Source organism: Tachyglossus aculeatus, chromosome 22 (genome assembly GCF_015852505.1).
Source record: "Tachyglossus aculeatus isolate mTacAcu1 chromosome 22, mTacAcu1.pri, whole genome shotgun sequence".
NCBI classification, from domain to species: domain Eukaryota; kingdom Metazoa; phylum Chordata; class Mammalia; order Monotremata; family Tachyglossidae; genus Tachyglossus; species Tachyglossus aculeatus.
In genome coordinates this window covers 47,042,687-47,065,123 of record NC_052087.1, presented here as the reverse complement: position 1 = coordinate 47,065,123, position 22,437 = coordinate 47,042,687, and the positions used below count along the sequence as shown (strand labels likewise).

The 22,437-nt window shown below is 43.5% G+C and overlaps 1 protein-coding gene across 4 annotated transcripts in view; it reads left to right on the top strand.

Annotated features, from left to right (window-relative positions):
• SERGEF (secretion regulating guanine nucleotide exchange factor) overlaps positions 1-22,437 on the top strand; it is a 316,021-nt gene that overhangs the window by 14,849 nt on the left and 278,735 nt on the right. For 2 of the 4 annotated variants that reach the window (XM_038764500.1, XM_038764501.1), the window contains exons 5-8: positions 2,836-2,896; positions 7,120-7,233; positions 10,874-10,936; positions 17,818-17,976. In XM_038764500.1, coding sequence (XP_038620428.1) covers positions 2,836-2,896; positions 7,120-7,233; positions 10,874-10,936; positions 17,818-17,976 — 397 coding nt within the window. The remainder of the gene's footprint in view (positions 1-2,835; positions 2,897-7,119; positions 7,234-10,873; positions 10,937-17,817; positions 17,977-22,437) is intronic. The other 2 variants (XM_038764503.1, XM_038764502.1) reach the window with 2 other exon arrangements.

Genomic DNA, 22,437 nt, shown 5'->3' with positions numbered 1-22,437 from the left:
AGGAGGTAAGGCAGACACAGTCCCTGTCCCACATGGGGCTCACATAATAATAGTAATGATGGCATTTATTAAGCGCTTATTATGTGCAAAGCACTGTTCTAAGCGCTGGGGAGTTTACAAGGTGATCAGGTTGTCCCACGAGGGGCTCACAGTCTTCATCCCCATTTGACAGATGAGGGAACTGAGGCCCAGAGAAGTGAAGTGACTTGCCCAAGGTCACACAGCAGACAAGTAGCGGAGCGGGATTAGAACCCGGGTCCTTCTGATTCCCAAGCCTGGGCTCTACCTACTAGACCACACTGTTTCTCAGTTAGAAAGGGTTTAGTAAAATAGGTTGGTTCACTTTGCCTTTCATCATCATCAATCGTATTTTTTGAGCGCTTACTGTGTGCAGAGCACTGTACTAAGCGCTTGGGAAGTACAAGTTGGTAACATAACTTGTTACCAACTTGTTACCAACATAACTTTCAGGAGTTCTTGACCAAGATTAAAGTGATGGGATTGTTTTGAAGTGTCCCAAGTGTTACAAACTGAAATGCAATGCCATTTCAAAAGCCAGAATGAAAACGAAAGAGGAAAGTTATATTTCCAGATGTCACTTGAAATCAGGCCAGGATCCATTCGGATGGAAAAGAAATTAGCCTGAACAGTAAAAGGACGAAAGGGAACATTGGCGCTCAATAAATACGATTGAATGAAAGAATTGAAGAATATTCCCATTCTCTAGGGGTTTTGTCTTAAAAAAATAATTACACAAAATGATCCCTTTAACGTATTTTATGAAACTGAAAGGATTTGAAGGTCTGGGGAAGTCTAATCTCTGTTGACTATATAGTGCTTTGCACAGTGTACAGTGCTTTGCACATAGTAAGCGCTTAACAAATGCCAGCATTATTATTATTATTATTATATAGACAGCTAATCCCGGCTCCGCCACTCGTCTGCTGTGTGACCTTGGGCAAGTCCCTTAACTTCTCTGTGCCTCAGTTACCTCATCTGTAAAAGGGAATTAAGACTGTGAATCCTATGTGGGACAGGGACTGTGTCCAACCTGATTGGCTTGTATCTACCCCAGTGCTTAGTACAGTGCCTGGCACAAAATGGGCGCTTAATAAATACGTGAAAAAAATACAACTGCAGGCAGAAATTTCACTCCGCTACTTATCAAAGAGCAACATTTCCTGAAGGATCTCAGATGGTAAAGGGACGAGGACTGCCTTTTTTTTCCCCGATTGTATTTGTAAAGTGTTTACTATGCGCGGGGGTAGAGTAAAGATAAAATGTCCCGCTCACATTATATTTAACATATCTATTTTTTGTGGGATTCGTTAATTATAGTAATAATAATAATGTTGGTATTTGTTATGCTCTTACTATGTGCCAAGCACTGTTCTAAGCGCTGGGGTAAATACAAGGTAATCAAATTGTCCCACATGGGGCTTACAGTCTTCACCCCCATTTTACAGATGAGGAAACTGAGGCCCAGAGAAGAGAAGTTAATTGCTTACTATATGCCAGGCACTGTTCTAAGCAGTGAAGTCGATACAAAGTATTCAGGTTAGACGCAGTCCATGCCACCTGGGGCTCACAGACTTTACCCCCGTTTTACAGATGAGGTAACTGAAGCCCAGAGAAGTTAAGTGACTTGCCCAAGGTCACCCAGCAGGTATTTCCTTAAATGAGTTTCATCTCCGTACAAATGAAGACCACATACCTCCCTAGTGAGTTCTGTATAAAAAATGATTTATAGCCAAAGCATCCTCTTCTCACATTAAACTTAACATACTTTTTATGGTATCCATGTAGTGCTTACTATGTGCAGAGCACTGTTTTAAGCGCTGGGGAGGTTACAGGGTGATCAGGTTGTCCCATGGGGGGGCTCACAGTCTTAACCCCCATTTTACAGATGAGGGAACTGAGGCCCAGAGAAGTTGAGTGACTTGCTCGAGGTTTCACAGCAGAAAATGGGAGAGCTGGGATCAGGGCCTGCATCCTTTTGACTCCGAGGCCAATGCTCTCTCCACTAGGTATTATTGTTTGGCTAATATACATATCTATTCTATTTATTTTATTTTGTTAATATGTTTTGTTTTGTTCTGTCTCCCCCTTTTAGACTATGAGCCCACTGTTGGGTAGGGACCGTCTCTATATGTTGCCAAATTGCACTTCCCAAGCGCTTAGTACAGTGCTCTGCACACAGCAAGCGCTCAATAAATACGATTGATTGATTGATTGAGAAGCAGTATGGCCTGGCAGCCGGAGGGCCTAACTTCTAATCCCAGCTCTGCCACTTGCCCGCTGTACTGCCTTGGGCAACTCACTTACCTTCTCTGTGCCTCAGTTTCCGCATCTGGAAAATGCGGATTCAATACCCGTTCGCCTTCCTACTTAGATTGGAAGCTCCCTGTGGGACAGGGGTTGTGTCTGACCCGATTATCCTGCATCGCCTCCAGTTCTAAGTACAGTGCCTGGCCCAAAGTAAGCTCTTCATCATCATCATCATCATCATCAATCGTATTTATTGAGCGCTTACTATGTGCAGAGCACTGTACTAAGCACTTGGGAAGTACAAATTGGCAACATATAGAGACAGTCCCTACCCAACAGTGGGCTCACAGTCTAAAAGGGGGAGACAGAGAACAAAACCAAACATACTAACAAAATAAAATAAATACAATAGATATGTACAAGCAAAATAAATAAATAAATAGAGTAATAAATATATACAAACATATATACATATATACAGGTGCTGCCAGCTCTTACCAGTATTTCCTTAGACAATTCTAGGATTCAAAATATTCTCTTTTCGTTGTTTTGTTTTGACTTTGGTAGACCTTGAAGGAGAAGGTGGTGCATGTTGCAGCTGGACTGAGGCACGCGTTGGCCGCTACAGGTGACTATGCTGTTTGTTTGAATTTTAAAAGTTAGTTTTTGGGTTAGAACCCGGTAATTTGGGGATCAGTTAATTCTGAAAGGTGCCCAGATGGTTGCTGGGCACCACATTTCTACCATCAGGAGAAGGGAAGTCAGGCAGAAGGTGAGGCAAAGAGGGAGATTTTGGTGGGAGGAATTTATTTTGTCGCTGGGATCTTTTTGTCGCTTGAAGCAGGATGGTATAGTGGATAGAGCATGGGCTTGGGAGTCAGAAGGTCATGGGTTCTAATCCCGGCTCCTCCGCGTGTCTGCTGTGTGATCTTGGACAAGTCACTTCACTTCTCTGGGAGTCAGTTACCTCATCTGTCAAATGGGGGTTAAGACTGGGAGCCCAGTCAGGTACAGGGACTTTTCCAACCCGATTTGCTCGTGTTCCCTCCCCACCCCCAGCGCTTAGTACAGTGCGAGCCCCTTCCTTCCTCTCCCCTTCGTCCCCCTCTCCATCCCCCACCATCTTACCTCCTTCCCTTCCTCACAGCACCTGTTTATATGTATATATGTTTGTACATATTTGTTACTCTATTTTACTTGTACATATCTATTCTATTTATTTTATTTTGTTAGTATGTTTGGTTTTGTCCTCTGTCTCCCCCTTTTAGACTGTGAGCCCACTGTTGGGTAGGGACCGTCTCTATATGTTGCCAATCTGTACTTCCCAAGCGCTTAGTACAGTGCTCTGCACACAGTAAGCGCTCAATAAATACAATTGATGATGATGATGATGGCTTATAGTAAGTGTTTAACAACTACCACAATTATTACTATTTTCTAAGATGTGCACTTTTTGCAAAAAATACTTTGTTAAGCACTTACTGTGTGCCACACCAGAGTAAAGATAAGCTAAAACCACTGATTGATTGCTCGCCCAAGATCACACAACAGGTACAGAAGCAGAGGCAGGATTAGAACTCATGCCCTCTGATTCAGGCCTGGGCTCTTTCCACTAGGCCGAGCTGTTTCTCTTATCAATCGTATTTATTGAGCGCTTACTGTGTGCAGAGCACTGTACTAAGCGCTTGGGAAGTACAAGTTGGCAAAATAAGTACAAGTTGGCAAAATAAAGAGACAGTCCCTACCCAACAGTGGGCTCACAGTCTAAAAGAGACTCATTTGTTCTTAATCAGATCAGTCAATCGGTCAACCAATCTATGGTGTTTATTTATTGAGTGCTTTTTATAAGCTGAGCACTGTACTAAGCACTTGGGAGAGAACAGTACACAGTAAACAGTAGAGTTGATGGATATAATAATAATAATTCTGGTACTGGTTAAGCGCTTAGTATGTGCCAAGCACTGTTCTAAGTGCTGGGGTAGATACAAGCTACTCAGGTTGGAGACAGTCCCCGTCCCACATGGGGCTCCCAGTCTCAATCCCCTTTGACAGATGAGGAAACTGAGGCACAGAAAAGTGAAGTGACTTGCCCGAGGTCACAAAGCAGACAAGTGGCAGAGGTGGGATTATGCGTTCCCTGCCCACGAGGAGCTCAGAGTGTAGAGGTGGAGGCAGCTAGTAAAACAAATCACTGATAGGGGAATGGGAGAATATAATAATAATAATAATTGTGGTATTTGTTAAGCACTTATTACTTGCCAGGCACTGTATTAAGTGCTGGGGAGGATACAAGCAAATCGAGTTGGACACGGTCCCGGTTCCACATGAGACTCACAGTCTTAATTCCCATTTTAGGGTAACAGGCCCAGAGAAGTGAAATGATTTCCCCAAGTCACAGAGTGGACAAATGACGGAATCAGGATAATAGTAATTGTGGTATTTGTTAAGCACTTACTATTCATTCATTCAGTCGTATTTATTGAGCACTTACTGTGTGCAGAGCACTGGACTAAGCGCTTGGGAAGTCCAAGTTGGCAACATATAGAGATGGTCCCTACCCAACAGTGGGCTCACAGTCTAGAAGGGGGAGACAGACAACAGAACAGAACATATTAACAAAATAAAATAAATAGAATAAATATGTACAAATAAAATAGAGTAATAAATATATACAAACATATATACATATATGAGCAGCGTGGCTCAGTGGAAAGAGCATGGGCTTTGGAGTCAGAGGTCATGGGTTCGAATGCCGACTCCCCCACATGTCTGCTGTGTGACCTTGGGCAAGTCACTTAACTTCTCTGAGCCTCAGTTACCTCATCTGTAAAATGGGGATTAAGACTGTTAGCCCCACATGGGACAACTTGATCACCTTGTAACCCACTCAGCGCTTAGAACAGTGCTCTGCACATAGTAAGCGCTTAACAAATGCCGTTATTATTATTATTATATACATATATACAGGTGCTGTGGGGAGGGGAAGGAGATAAGGGGGGGGGGGATGGAGAGGGAGAGGAGGGGGAGAGGAAGGAGGAGGCTCAGTCTGGGAAGGCCTCCTGGAAGAGGTGAGCTCTCAGTAGGGCCTTGAAGGGCTCTCAGTGGGCCAGACACTGTACTAAGCGCTGGGGTGGACACAGGCAAATGGGGCTGGACACAGTCCCTGTCCGACATGGGGCTCACAGTCTCAATCTCCTCTTTAATGATAATAATAATAATAATAATAATAATAATAATAATAATAATAATAATAATGATTATGGTGTTTGTTAAGCGCTTACTATATGCCAAGTGCTGTTCTAAGCGCTGGGGTAGATACAAGGTAATCAGGTTGCCCCATGTGGGGCTCACGGTCTTAATCCCCATTTTTCAGAGGAGGGAATTGAGGCCCAGAGAAGTGAAGGGACTTGCCCAAGGTCATACAGCAGACAAGAGGTGGAGCCGGGAAACGAAGCCCTAGTCACGGAATCAATCAGTCGTATTTACTGAGCGCTTACTGTGTGCAGAGCACTGTACTAAGCGCTTGGGAAGTACAAGTTGGCAACATTTAGAGACGGTCCCTACCCAACAGTGGGCTCACAGTCTCTCGGAATGCCTTTTGGAAGAGATGTGTTTTTAATGGGATTTTGTAGGTGGGGAGATTGGCGGAATGTGGGCTAGAAGAAAAGGGGGAATTCAGACCAGAGGGAGTCAGCGGCGAGAGAGATGGCTCTTTGGCGTAATTACTTCATCGATTCTCTAAATTAAGATCATCTACATGCGTCTTAGGTGCCAATCTGAGGGGTTTCGGGGGGCGTGGGTGGAATTGCGTCGTGGTCGAGGGGGGCTTTGAAGTAGTTTCCAGTATGCTTGTAGGCACGGGAGAATCTCCAGCTAAATGCCGAGGCCTCCCTCTGCCAAACTTCTCTCCCTTTTCCTCCAAAGGTGGCAAATAATCAGGTAAAGTCAGAATAAAATTAAGATCAACCGCCAGCGGGAATGGGAAAAGCAAGTCATCATCATCAATCGTATTTATTGAGCGCTTACTATGTGCAGAGCACTGTACTAAGCACTTGGGAAGTACAAATTGGCAACACATAGAGACAGTCCCTACCCAACAGTGGGCTCGCAGTCTAAAAGATTCCTCTGCGATTGGCATTTTTAAGGGGATCATTCTGTCACCGCCTTTAATGACTGTGAGATTCCTTCCCTGCCTTTTCCTTCCAAACTTGGGGTTTGTCAGAGTAAAATGAAAGTCAACCTCAGCAGTAAGCTGAAGAGACTGTGTGTCCGTTGTTGGGTAGGGACCGTCTCTATATCATCATCATCAATCGTATTTATTGAGCGCTTACTATGTGCAGAGCACTGTACTAAGCGCTTGGGAAGTACAAATCGGCAACATATAGAGACAGTCCCTACCCAACAGTGGGCTCACAGTCGAAAAGGGGGTGACCGAGAACAAAACCAAACATACTAACAAAATAAAATAAATAGAATAGATATGTACAAATAAAATAAATAAATAAATAGAGTAAAAAATATGTACAAACATATATACATATATACAGGTGCTGTGGGGAAGGGAAGGAGTTAAGATGGGGGGGATGGAGAGGGGTTGCCGACTTGTACCTCCCAAGCGCTTAGTACAGTGTTCTGCACACTGTAAGCGCTCAATAAATACGATTGAATAAATGAATGAAGCCAGTGGGGATTCTCCCGAATGCTCCTTGTAGGCTGGGAATTTGTCTGTTTAATGTTGTATTGTCGGGTTTAGCTCAGTGCTCTGCACACAATAAGTGCTCAATAAATACAACTGACTGACTGAATGAGTGAATTTGCATTTTTAACGAGTTCATTCTTTCCTGGCCAAAGACAGGGGCCTGGTTTTCCAGTGGGGTACCGGCATGGCATCCCAGGCAAAGCGAGCTTCTCCTGGGGCATCTGTCCCTCCATTTTTGACATCCAAAGAGCCTTGCAGAGTGACAGGTAACTAATAATTCCTTTTTTCTGCTCCTATAATGATGGCATTTATTAAGCGCTTACTATGTGCAAAGCACCGTTCTAAGCGCTGCAACAAAACGTATTAACCAAATGAAATAAATAGAATATTTATGTCCATACACTTTGAAAATGCATCTTTATTTGTGAGACATCTGGGTGGGCTAGGTACCCTTCTGCAGAACTGTACTTGTAAATGCTTGTAGAGGAGCAGTGTGGCCTAATAGACAGAGCTCGGCCTGGGAGTCATCTAATCCCGGCTTCTCCGCTTATGTAACCCTTACTTCACTGCGCCTCAGTTTCCTCATCTGTAAGATGGGGATTCAATGCCTGTTCTCCCTCCTTATTACACTGTGAGCCCCACGTAGGATGTGATTGTCTTGTGTCTGCTCCAGCACTTTGTAATAATGATGATGACGGTATTAATAATGATGATGATGGTATTTGTTAAGCACTTAGAAGTTAATCAAGTTGAACATAGTCCCTTTCCCATATCGGGCTCGCATTCTTAATCCCCATTTTTTACAGAGGAGGTAACTGAGGCACAGAGGTGTTGAGTGACTTGCCCAAGGTCACACAGCGGAGAAGTGGTGGAGCCAGGATTAGAACCCCTGACCTTTTAGAACCCCAGCCCCTTTTAGACTGTGAGCCCACTGTTGGGTAGGGACTGTCTCTATATGTTACCAACTTGTACTTCCCAAGCGCTTAGTACAGTGCTCTGCACACAGTAAGCGCTCAATAAATACGATTGATTGATTAATAATAATAATAATAATGATGATAGCATTTATTAAGTGCTTACTATGTGCCAAGCACTGTTCTAAGCGCTGGGGTAGATACAAGTTAATCAGGCTGTCCCACCTGGGGCTCACAGTCTTTAGAGGCAGCGTGGCTCAGCCTTGGGAGTCGGCGGTCATGGGTTCAAATCCCGACTCCGCCGCTTGTCAGCTGGGTGACTTTGGGCAAGTCACTTCACTGGGCCTCAGTTCCCTCACCTGGAAAATGGAGATGAAGACTGGGAGCCCCCCGTGGGACAACCTGATCACCTTATATCCTCCCCAGCGCTTAGAACAGTGCTCTGCACATAGTAAGCACTACATGGATACCATAAAAAGTATGTTAAGTTTAATGTGAGAAGAGGATGCTTTGGCTAGAAATCATTTCCAAATTCCATTATTATTCATTCGATCGTAACAATTATTATTATTAATCCCCATTTTACAGATGAAGTGACTGAGGCACAGAGAAGTTACGGGACTTGCCCAAGGTCACACAGCTGACAAATGGCAGAGCCGGGATTAGAACCCACGACCTCTGACTCCCAAGCCTGGGCTCTTTCCATTGAACCACACTGCTTCTAAGTGCTTGGCACATAGAACTACTTTACCAATACCATTACTATTATTATTATTATATTCTCCTACTTAGACTGTGAGCCCCATATGGGACAGGGACTGTGTCCAACCTAATTAATTTGTACCGACCCCAGCAAGAAGAACAGTGTTTGAAACATAGTAAGCTCTTAACAAAATAGCATAAGAAAAGATTATGCTTTATATACTTTGGGCAAGTCACTTCACTTCTCTGGGCCTCAGTTCCCTCATCTGTAAAATGGGGTTTAAGACTGTGAGCCCCCCGTGGGACAGCCTGATCACCTTGTAACCTCCCCAGCGCTTAGAACAGTGCGTTGCACATAGTAAGCATAGTGATAGTATAGTATTAAAAGCATAGTATAGCATAGCATATTATTATAAGCATAGTAATAAAATTCTATTTATTTTATTTGGTTAGTATGTTTGGTTTTGTTCTCTGTCTCCCCCTTTTAGACTGTGAGCCCACTGTTGGGTAGGGACTGTCTCTAGATGTTGCCAGCTTGTACTTCCCAAGCGCTTAGTACAGTGCTCTGCACACAGTAAGTGCTCAATAAATACGATCGATTGATTGATAGTAAGTGCTTAATATATGCCATGATTATTATTATTATTATTATTGTTTGCACATAGTAAGCGCTTAATAAATGCCATCATTATTATTATAATGATGAGAAGCAGCGTGGCTCAGTGGAAAGAGCCCGGGCTTTGGAGTCAGAGGTCATGGGTTCAAATCCCGGCTCCACCACTTATTAGCTGGGTGACTTTGGGCAAGTCACTTAACTTCTCTGGGCCTCAGTTACCTCATCTGTAAAATGGGGATGAAGACTGTGAGCCCCCGTGGGACAACCTGATCACCTTGTTAACCTCCCCAGCGCTTAGAACAGTGCTTTGCACATAGTAAGCGCTTAATAAATGCTATCATCATTATATACCTATATATATATCTATATATATTTGTGCATTTATACTTTATACCCTGTCACTTCCACTTTCTGTCATTTGCTTTTCGTGTGTCTTTTCCCTAGTAGACTGTAAACTCTTTGAGGGCAGGAATCATTCCTACCAACTCCATCGGTTTGTTCTTTTCCAGGTGCTTAGTACAGTACTCTGCTCACAGCAGCTACTCAATAAATGCCATCGATTGATTGCAAGATACTGAGGTTGGGCATAGTGCCTGTATCTCACTGGGTTCACAGGTCAAGTAGAACAGGCATGTAATCCCCATTTTACAGCTGAGGAAACTGAGGCACAGAGGAGTAACGTGACTTGCCCAAAGTCACATAGCAGGCAAGTGAGCCCGTTGTCGGGTAGGGATTGTCTCTAGCTGTTGCCGAATTATACTTTCCAAGTGCTTAGTACAGTGCTCTGCCCACAGTAAATGCTCAATAAATACGACTAAATGAATGAAAGTGGCGGAGCCAGGATTAGAACCCGGTTCCTGTGACTCATAGGCCCATAAATATTCCTGTAGGCCACACTACTTCCCACATAACACTAATCCTGTCAAGTGCAGTTATGCAGGTCTGTATTCTCCAGAATTATTCTCCAGCCAAAAAAAAATCTACATTATAAATTCATTCATTCAGTCCTTTTTATTATGCGCTTATATGTGCAGTGCACTGTACTAAGCACTTGGGAGAGTACAATACAACAATAAACAGGTACATTCCCTTCCCACAACAAGCTTACACTCTAGTGTTGGGGAGACGGACATCAGTACAAATAAATGACAGATAGGGACGTAAGTGCTATTCTATTTATTTTATTTTGTGAATATGTTTTGTTTTGTCGTCTGTCTCCCCCTTCTAGACTGTGAGCCCGCTGTTGGGTAGGGACCGTCTTTAGATGTTGCCAACTTGTACTTCCCAAGTGCTTAGTACAGTGCTCTGCACACAGTAAGCGCTCAATAAATACGACTAAATGAATGAAAGAAAATTTACTTTACTTGTACATATTTATTCTATTTTGTTAATATGTTTTGTTGTCTGTCTCCCCCTTCTAGACTGTGAGCCCGCTGTTGGGTAGGGACTGTCTCTATATGATGCCAACTTGGACTTCCCAAGCGCTTCGTACAGTGCTCTGCACCCAGTAAGCGCTAAATAAATACGATTAAATGAATGAATGAATAAATACGATGGAATGAATGAATGAATAAAGGGAGCAAGTCAGAGGGACACAGGGCCAGGCCTATGCTCTCTCCATTACACCACACTGCTTTATATCCTGATTATGGAATTCTTTATTTTTTCTTCTAGGCCTAGACAATGTAAAAGTAATCAGAGTTATTGCTGGCTCATATCATTCCGTGGCCCTAACAGGTAAGTACATGCTTCCAGCAATTTTTTTTATGGTATTTATTCATTCATTCAATCGTATTTATTGAGCGCTTACTGTGTGCGGAGCACTGTGCTAAGCGCTTGGGAAGTACAAGTTGGCAACATATAGAGACGGTCCCTCCCCAACAACGGGCTCCCGCCTTACCTCCTTCCCCTCCCCACGGCACCTGTATATATGTATATATGTTTGTACGGATTTATTACCTATTTTATTTGTACGTATTTATTCTATTGATTTTATTTTGTTAATATGTTTTGTTTTGTTGTCTGTCTCCCCCTTCTAGACTGTGAGCCCACTGTTGGGTAGGGACCGTCTCTGTATCTTGCCAACTTGGACTTCCCAAGCGGTTAGTCCAGTGCTCTGCACACAGTAAGGACTCAATAAATACGATTGAATGAGTGAATGAATGAATCATCATCATCAATCGTATTTATTGAGCGCTTACTGTATGCAGAGCACTGTACTAAGCGCTTGGGAAGTACAAATTAATAGAAGGGGGAGACAGACAGCAAAACAAAACATGGACAGGTGTCATCAGAATAAATAGAAGTAAAGCTAGAGGCACATCATTAACAAAATAGAATAGTAAATATGTACAAGTCAAATAAATAGAGTAATAAATCTGTGCAAACATATAGACAGGTGCTGTGGGGAGGGGAAGGAGGTAGGGTGAGGGGGATGGGGAGGAGGAGAGGAGAAAGGAGGGTATTTGTTAAGCGCTGACTATGTGCCAGGCACTGTGAACTAGGAGCATTGTTGGTGGTAGCCAGAGTATTCATTCAATTGTATTTATTGAGTGCTTACTGTGTGCAGAGCACTGTACTAAGCGCTTGGGAAGTATCGGGTAGTGTCTGTGCATTATTGTACAGCTGGGATAGTGCTGGGTTAGCTAAGTACATGATCAGGACACGTTCAGGACCCGTCACCCCGCTCCTCAAAAATCTCCAGTGGCTGCCCATCCACCTCCTTATCAAACACAAAGAGAAGCAGCGTGGCTCAGGGGAAAGAGCCCGGGCTCTGGAGTCAGAGGTCATGGGTTCAAATTCCGGCTCCGCCGCTTGTCAGCGGCGTGACTTTGGGCAAGTCACTTCTCTGAGCCTCCGTTCCCTCATCTGCAAAATGGGGATTAAGACTGCGAGCCCCTCGTGGGACAACCTGATCACCTTGTATCCCTCCCCAGCTCTTAGAACAGTGCTTTGCGCGCAGTAAGTGCTTAACAAATACCATCATTTTTTTATTATTGTTCTCACCATTGGATTTAAAGCAGTCAGGCATCTTGCCCCCTCCTACATCACCTCGTTACTCTGCTGCTCCAACCCAGCCCACACAATTTGCTTGTCCGGTGCCGCTAACCTTCTCACTGGGCCTCCATCTCGCCTATCTCGTCCCCGCCGGCCCCTGGCCCACAGCCTGACTCTGGCGTGGAATGTCTCCCTTCTCAAATAATAATAATAATAATGGCATTTATTAAGCGCTTACTATGTGCAAAGCACTGTTCCAAGCGCCGGGGAGGTTACAAGGTGATCAGGTTGTCCCACGGGGGGCTCACAATCTTCATCCCCATTTTACAGATGAGGGAACTGAGGCCCAGAGAAGTGAAGTGACTTGCCCAAAGTCACACAGCTGACAATTGGCAGAGCCGGGATTCGAACCCATGAACTCGGACTCCAAAGCCCAGGCTTTTTCCACTGAGTCACGCTGCTTCAAATCTGACAATTACTCTCCTGCCCTTCAAAACCGTATTGAAGGCACACCTCCTCCACTTGGCCTTCCCTGACTGAACCCTGCCTTTCCTCTTCTCCCACTCCCTTCTGCATTCATTCATTCATTCAATTGTATTTATTGAGCGCTTCCTGTGTGCAGTGCACTGGACTAAGCGCTTGGGAAGTCCAAGTTGGCAACATATAGAGACAGTCCCTACCCAACAGTGGGCTCACATCACCCTGACTTACTCCCTTTATTCTTCCCCCTGCTCCCAGCCCCACAGTGTTTAACAAATATCGTTATTATTATTATTATTATTATGGGGATTAAGACTGTGAGCCCCCCGTGGGACAACCTGATCACCTTGTATCCCCCCAGCGCTTAGAACAGTGCTTTGCACATAGTAAGTGCTTAACAAATACCGTTACTATTATTATTATTATTATGGGGATTAAGACGGTGAGCCCCACGTGGAACAACCTGATCACCTTGTATCCCCTCAGCGCTTAGAACAGGGCTTTGCACATAGTAAGCGCTTAATGAATACCATTATTATTATTATTATTATTATTATTATTATTATTATTATTATTATGGGGATTAAGACTGTGAGCCTCACGTGGGACAACCTGATCACCTTGTATCCCCCCAGTGCTTAGAACAGTGCTTTTGCACATAGTAAGCACTTAACGAATACCGTTATTATTATTATTATTATGGGGATTAAGACTGTGAGCCCCACGTGGGACAACCTGATCACCTTGTATCCCCCAGCGCTTAGAACAGTGCTTTGCACATAGTAAGCGCTTAATGAATACCATTATTATTGTTATTATTATTATTGTTATTATTATTGGGATTAAGATTGTGAGCCCCACGTGGGTCAACCTGCTCACCTTGTATCCCTCCAGCACTTAAAACAGTGCTTTGCACATAGTAAGTGCTTAACAAATACCGTTACTATTGTTATTATTATTATTATTATTATTATTATTATTATTATTATTATTATTATGGGGATTAAGACTGTGAGCCCCCCGTGGAACATCCTGATCACCTTGTATCCCCCAGCGCTTAGAGCAGTGCTTTGCACATAGTAAGCGCTTAATGAATACCATTATTATTATTATTATTATTATTATTATTATTAGGATTAAGATTGTGAGCCCCACGTGGGTCAACCTGCTCACCTTGTATCCCTCCAGCACTTAAAACAGTGCTTTGCACATAGTAAGTGCTTAACAAATACCGTTACTATTATTATTATTATTATTATTATTATGGGGAATTAAGACTGTGAGCCCCCCGTGGAACAACCTGATCACCTTGTATCCCCCCAGTGCTTAGAACAGGGCTTTGCACATAGTAAGCGCTTAATGAATACCGTTATTATTATTATTATTATTATTATTATTATTATTATTATTATTGGGATTAAGACTGTGAGCCCCACGTGGGAGAACCTGATCACCTTGTATCCCCCCAGCGCTTAGAACAGTGCTTTGCACATAGTAAGCGCTTAATGAATACCATTATTATTATTATTATTATGGGGATTAAGACTGTGAGCCCCACGTGGGACAACCTGATCACCTTGTATCCCCCCAGCGCTTAGAACAGTGCTTTGCACATAGTAAGCACTTAACGAATACCATTATTATTATTATTATTATTATTATGGGGATTAAGACTGTGAGCCCCACGTGGAAGAACCTGATCACCTTGTATCCCCCCAGCGCTTAGAACAGTGTTTTGCACATAGTAAGCGCTTAACAAATGCCATTATTATTACTATTATTATCTGTCATTTATTTCTTTTATATTGATATCTATCTCCCCTCCTCTAGACTGTAAGCTCGTGTGGGCAGGGAATGTGTCTGTTTATTGTTATATTGTACTCTCCCGAGTGCTTAGTACAGTGCTCTGCACACAGTAAACGCTCAATAAGTATGATTGAATGAATGAATAGTCACCTTTTACTATGTCTGCACAAGTTAGTCACAACTGGGCTCTGCAGACAGGGAGAATCACAAAACTTCATCACAGAGGTTTTGAGGAGCAGTGTGGCATAGTGGAAAGAGCCTAGGCCTGGGAGTGAGGCAGAGGATCTGGGTTCTAATTCTCGGTATGCCACTTGCCTGCTGTGTGACTTGGGCAAGTCATTTAGTAATGATAATAATAATGATGGCATTTATTAAGCGCTTACTATGTGCAAAGCACTGTTCTAAGCGCTGGGGAGGTTACAAGGTGATCAGGTTGTCCCACGGGGGCTCACAGTCTTCATCCCCATTTTGCAGATGAGGTCACTGAGGCCCAGAGAAGTGACGTGACTTGCCCAAAGTCACACAGCTGCCAATTGGTGGAGCTGGGATTCGCACCCATGACCTCTGATTCCAAAGCCCGGGCTCTTTCCACTGAGCCACGCGTAACTTCTCTATGCCTCTGTTCCCTCGTCTGTAAAATGGGGATTCAGTACCTGTTCTCTGTCCTGCTTAGACTGTGAGCCCCATGTGGGACAGGGACTGTGTCCAACCTGATTATCTTATATCTACCCCAGCGCTTAGTAATAATAATAATAATAATAATAATAATAATGATAATGTTGGTATTTGGTAAGTGCTTACTATATGCCAAGCACCGTTCTAAGCGCTGAGGAGATAAAAGGGAATCAAGGTTGTCCCACGTGGGGCTCCCAGTCTTAATCCCCATTTTACAGATGAGGGAACTGAGGCACAGAGAAGTGAAGTGACTTGCCCAAAGTCACACAGCTGCCAAGTGGCGAAGCCGGGATTAGAACCCATAATAATAATAATAATAATAATAATAATAATGATAGCATTTATTAAGTGCTTACTATGTGCAAAGCAGTGTTCTAAGCGCTGGGGAGGTTACCAGGTGATCAGGTTATCCCATGGGGAGCTCACAGTCTTCATCCCCATTTTCCAGATGAGGTAACTGAGGCCCAGAGGTAACTGAGGCCTCCTCCAGGAGGCCTTCCCAGACTGAGCCCCTTCCTTCCTCTCCCCCTCGTCCCCCTCTCCATCCCCCACATCTTACCTCCTTCCCTTTCCCACAGCACCTGTATGTATGTATATATGTTTGTACATATTTATTACTCTATTTATTTATTTTATTTGTACATATCTATTCTATTTATTTTATTTTGTTAGTATGTTTGGTTTTGTTCTCTGTCTCCCCCTTTTAGACTGTGAGCCCACTGTTGGGTAGGGACTGTCTCTATGTGTTGCCAATTTGTACTTCCCAAGCGCTTAGTACAGTGCTCTGCACATAGTAAGCGCTCAATAAATACGATTGATGATGATGATGAAGTGACTCGCCCAAAGTCACACAGCTGACAATTGGCAGAGCCGGGATTTGAACCTGTGACCCCTGACTCCCAAGCCCGGGCTCTTTCCACTGAGCCACGCTGCTTCTCTACGAGATACAAGTTAAACAGGTTGGTCAGGGGCCCTGTCCCCCCCGGGGCTCACACTCTTAACCCCCATTTTACTGATGAGGTAACTGAGGCCCAGAGAGGCGAAGTGACTTGCCCAAGGTCACCCGGCAGACAAGCGGCAGAGTCAGGATTAGAACCCAGGTCCTTCTAACTCCCAGGCCCGGGCTCTAGCCACTAGGCCATGCTGCTTCTCCTGCGCTTAACTGGCTAGTTTGGGAAAGCAATGAAAAATAGTATTAAACACAGAAAATTAAACCCAACTATAATAATGTATTTTTAATGGTATATAATAATAATGATGATGGCATTTATTAAATGCTTACTATGTGCAAAGCACTGTTCTAAGCACTGGGGAGGTTACAAGGTGATCAGGTTGTCCCGTGGGGGGCTCAAAGTCTTAATCCCCATTTTACAGATGAGGGAACTGGGGCACAGAGAAGTGAAGTGACTTTCCCAAAGTCGCAGTGCTGGGATTTGAACCCATGACCTCTGACTCCAAAGCCCGGGCTCTTTCCACTGAGCCACGCTGCTTCTCAGTATATGTTAGGCCAACTTGTACTTTCCAAGCGCTTAGTCCAGTGCTCTGCACACAGTAAGCACTCAATAAATACGATTGAATGATTGATTGGATTAACCAGTACCGCAGTTATGATTGTTGCCAACTTGTACTTTCCAAGCGCTTAGTACAGTGCTCTGCACACAGTAAGCGCTCAATAAATACGATTGAATGATTGATTGGATTAACCAATACCACAGTTACGATTGTTGCCAACTTGTACTTTCCAAGCGCTTAGTACAGTGCTCTGCACACAGTAAGTGCTCAATAAACACAATTGATAGATTGATTAGGCACTTACTATGTGCCAGACACTGTACTATGTGCTGGGGTAGATACAAGCCAATCAGATTGGACACAGTCCCTGTCCCACATGGGGCTCACAGTCATCATCATCATCATCAATCGCATTTATTGAGCGCTTACTGTGTGCAGAGCACTGTACTAAGCGCTTGGGAAGTACAAATTGGCAACATATAGAGACAGTCCTTACCCAACAGTGGGCTCACAGTCTAAAGTCCTAATCATCATCATCATCATCAATCGTATTAAGCGCTTACTATGTGCAGAGCACTGTACTAAGCGCTTGGGAAGTACAAATTGGCAACATATAGAGACAGTCCCTACCCAACAGTGGGCTCACAGTCTAAAAGGGGGAGACAGAGAACAAAACCAAACATACTAACAAAATAAAATAGAATAGATATGTACAAATAAATTAAATAAATAAATAAATAGAGTAAAAAAATATGTACAACCGTATATACATATATACAGGTGCTGTGGGGAAGGGAAGGAGGTAAGATGGGGGAATGGAGAGGGGGACGAGGGGGAGAGGAAGGAAGGGGCTCAGTCTGGGAAGGCCTCCTGGAGGAGGTGAGCTCTCAGCAGGGCCTTGAAGGGAGGAAGAGAGCTAGCTAATCCCCATTTGACAGATGAGGGAACTGAGGCCCAGAGAAATGAAGTGACTTATCCAAGGTCACACAGTAGACAAGTGGTGGGGATGGGATTAGAATCCAGATCCTTCAGCTCCCAGGCTGGGCTCTTTCCACTCGCCCACGTCGCTTCTCATGTAGTCCAGCCGTTTTTCCACGCGGCTAATACGTCGCGTCTTTTTGCACCCATGACCTATTCTTTCTTTTTAGATAAAGGAAATTTATACGTATGGGGTAGCAACAAACACGGACAGTTAGTGAACAAAGACGCCTTCCTTCCTTCACCCCAGAAAATAGAAGAGCATCATTTCTCGAGTGAAAAGATCGTCACGGTGTGGAGTGGATGGACGCATATGGTAGCACAAACAGGTAAGAAATAAGATTATTTAAGATTTTAATAATTAATTAATTAATTAAATTAATAAGATTTTCTAGACTGTGAGCCCACTGTTGGGTAGGGACCGTCTCTATATGTTGCCAACTTGGACTTCCCAAGCGCTTAGTACGGTGCTCTGCACACAGTAAGCGCTCGATAAATACGATTGATTGATTGATTAGTAGCCGACCATTCTTCGAAGGAGCGAGCCGCTAAAAGGAAGATTTTAATGTTCAAAACGGGCGTAGGAAAGAGGGCAGTCGTACCAAAATTTGTCCTCTCTGGTTTGTGTATTTCTTCTCCTTTTCATAAGGGAAGAGGTAACGAGGGTGCAGAAATGTTTCATGTAATAATAACGGCGGTATTTGTTGATGAGGATGATGGTATTTAATTGCTTACTACATGCCAAGCACTGTTCTAAGCTCTGGGGTAGATACAAGGGTATCAGGTTGTCAATCAGTCAATCAATCGTATTTATTGAGCGCTTCCTCTGTGCAGAGCACTGTACTAAGCACTTGGGAAGTCCAAGTTGACAACATCTAGAGACAGTCCCTACCCAACAGCGGGCTTACGGTCTAGAAGGGGGAGACAGACAACAAAATGAAACATATAAACCAAATAAAATAAATAGAATAAATATGTACAAGTAAAATAAATAAATGGAGTAATAAATATGTACAAACATATATACATATATACAGGTGCTGTGGGGAGGGGAAGGAGGTCTGAGGTAGCCTAGAGGAAAGGTAACAGCCTTGGAATTCAATCAATCAATCAGTCGTATTTATTGAGCGCTTACTGTGTGCAGAGCACTGTACTAAGCACTTGGGAAGTGCAAATCGGCAACATATAGAGACGGTCCCTGAGGCTTGGGTTCTAATCCCCTCTCTGCTATGAGAATTAAAAAAAAAGTTGTAAATACACTGGAGGGTTTAAAATAAATCACCTAGGAGGACCGAGATTAAACTTTCCATCTTGGACTTCCCAAGCACTTAGTACAGTGCTCTGCATACAGTAAGCGCTCAATAAATACGATTGAATGAATGAATGAATGAATGAAAACTGTATTTAGTGGTGAGTGATAGGAGTAGAAATGGAATTTATTGGAATTTAATGGAATTTAAAACTCCTTTCAAAACTGTATTTAGTGGCGAGTGATAGTAGTCGAAATGGAATTTATTGGAATTTAATGGAATTTAAAACTCCTTTTAAAACTGTATTTAGTGGCGAGTGATAGTAGTAGAAATGGAATTTAATGGAATTTAAAACTCCTTTTAAAACTGTATGTAGTAGTAGAAATGGAATTTATTGGAATTTAAAACTCCTTTCAAAACCGTATTTAGTGGCGAGTGATAGTAGTAGAAATGGAATTTATTAAGTGCTTTCCAGTTTGTCCCATGTGGGGCTCACAGTCTTAATCCCCATTTTCCAGATGAGGTCACTGAGGCCCAGAGAAGTGAAGTGACTTGCCCCAAGTCACACAGCTGACAAGTGACGGAGCCGGGATTTGAACCTTTGACTCTCAAGCCCATGCTCTTTCCAGTAAGCCATGCTGCTTCTCTGAAAAATAGTTACAATAATGCAATTAAGGGGGTTTCCGTGGCCCCGTGGCGAAAAGCAGTGTAGCCCGGTGGGTAGAGCCCTTGCCTGAGAGTCAGAAGGACCCGGTTTCTAATCCCAGCTCCGCCCCATGTCTGCCGTGTGACCTTGGGTAAGTCACTTCACTTCTCTGTGCCTCAGTTGCCTCATCTGTGAAATGGGGATTAAGACTGTGAGCCTCATGTTCATGGGAATTAAGACTGCAAGCCCACTGTGGGACAACCTGATCACCTTGTAATCTCCCCAGCTCTTGGAACAGTGCTTTGCACATAGTAAGTGCTTAATAAATGCCATCATTATTATTATTATTGTTATTATTATTATTATTATTCCCTTCCCCACAGCACCTGTATATATGTATATATGTTTGTACATATTTATTACTCTATTTATTTATTTTACTTGTACATATCTATTCTATTTATTTTATTTTGTTAGTGTGTTTGGTTTTGTCTCCCCCTTTTAGACTGTGAGCCCACTGTTGGGTAGGGACTGTCTCTATATGTTGCCAATTTGTACTTCCCAAGCGCTTAGTACAGTGCTCTGCACACAGTAAGTGCTCAGTAAATACGATTGATGATGATGATGATGATGATTATTATTCATTCAATCGTATTTATTGAGCGCTTACTGTGTGCAGAGCACCGTATGTGAGACAGGGACTGTGTCCAACCTGGTTGACTGGTGATAATAATAATTGTGGCATTGGTTAAGTGCTTACTATGTGCCAGGCACTGTACTAGAGAAGCAGCGTGGCTCAGTGGAAAGAGCCCGGGCTTGGGAGTCAGAGATCACGGGTTCGAATCCCGGCTCCGCCACTTGTCAGCTGTGTGACTTTGGGCAAGTCACTCCGCTTCTCTGGGCCTCAGTTCCCTCATCTGTAAAATGGGATTGAACACTGTGAGCTCCACGTGGGACAACCTGATCATCTTGTATCCTCCCCAGCGCTTAGAACAGTGCTTTGCACATAGTAAGCGCTTAATAAATGCCATTATTATTATCATTATTAAAACGCAGCCAAACTCAGACACTTCTCACTCAAACATTAAGGACTCAGTCCTGAATAAAACACTAACCTTGAAGTTACAGTAAATCGCCAGAAATCTAACATTTCGTATGTGTAAGCATTGATCTTTTTGCACCATTCAATCAATCAATCAATCAATCAATCGTCTTTATTGAGTGCTTACTGTGTGCAGAGCACTGTACTAAGCGCTTGATGATTGCTTTCTTTTCTCCTTAAGCGCTCAATAAATACGATTGACTGAATGAATGAATGATGATTCATTCAATCATATTTATTGAGCGCTTACTGTGTGCAGAGCACTGTACTAAGCGCTTGATGATTGCTTTCTTTTCTCACTGGTCCTACGCTAGCCGCTTTCTCAGTTTTACCCATTTTCTTTCTTCTGTAAAACGAAAAGCGGGCCAAAGAATTTCTTCTAGACTGTGAACCCGCCTTCTAGACTGTGAGCCGTCTCTAAATGTTGCCAGCTTGTACTTCCCAAGCGCTTAGTACAGTGCTCAATAAATATGATTGATTGATTGAGCCCGCTGTTGAGTAGGGACCGTCTCTATATGTTGCCAACTTGTACTTCCCAAGCGCTTAGCACAGCGCTCTGCACACAGTAAGCGCTCAATAAATACGATCGATTGATTGATTGATTGATTGAGCCCGCTGTTGGGTTGGGACTGTCTCTATATGTTGCCAGCTTGTACTTCCCAAGCGCTTAGCACAGCGCTCTGCACACAGTAAGTGCTCAATAAATACGATTGATTGATTGAGCCCACTGTTGGGTAGGGACCGTCTCTATATGTTACCAACTTGTACTTCCCAAGCGCTTTGCACAGCGCTCTGCACACAGTAAGCGCTCAATAAATACGATCGATTGATTGATTGATTGATTGAGCCCGCTGTTGGGTTGGGACTGTCTCTATATGTTGCCAGCTTGTACTTCCCAAGCGCTTAGCACAGCGCTCTGCACACAGTAAGTGCTCAATAAATACGATTGATTGATTGAGCCCACTGTTGGGTAGGGACCGTCTCTATATGTTACCAACTTGTACTTCCCAAGCGCTTTGCACAGCGCTCTGCACACAGTAAGCGCTCAATAAATACGATCGATTGATTGATTGATTGATTGAGCCCGCTGTTGGGTTGGGACTGTCTCTATATGTTGCCAGCTTGTACTTCCCAAGCGCTTAGCACAGCGCTCTGCACACAGTAAGTGCTCAATAAATACGATTGATTGATTGAGCCCGCTGTTGGGTAGGGACCGTCTCTATATGTTACCAACTTGTACTTCCCAAGCGCTTTGCACAGCGCTCCGCACACAGTAAGTGCTCAATAAATACGATTGATTGATTGATTGAGCCCGCTGTTGGGTTGGGACTGTCTCTATATGTTGCCAACTTGTACTTCCCAAGCGCTTAGTACAGCGCTGTGCACACAGTAAGTGCTCAATAAATACGATTGATTGATTGATTGAGCCCGCTGTTGGGTAGGGACCGTCTTTATATGTTGCCAACTTGTACTTAGCACAGCGCTCTGCACACAGTAAGCGCTCAATAAATACGATTGAATGAATGAATGAATGAGTGCTGGGATTATTCTCTAGATGGCAGCATTGGCGTCTAGTAGATTGCTTTGCTTGCGGTGCGGCCCCGGAGAAGGGGGCCACACGCGAGGGAGAGGAGGTAGCTTTGCAGGAAGTTTCAGATCCTAAATTACTGTAGTCATCCCAGGGGGCCTCTCTGGGATATATAATAATAATATATAAAATAAAATAATAATTAATAATAATAATAATAATTTGGAATAATAATAATAAAATAATTTGGAAGGGGGTCACCGA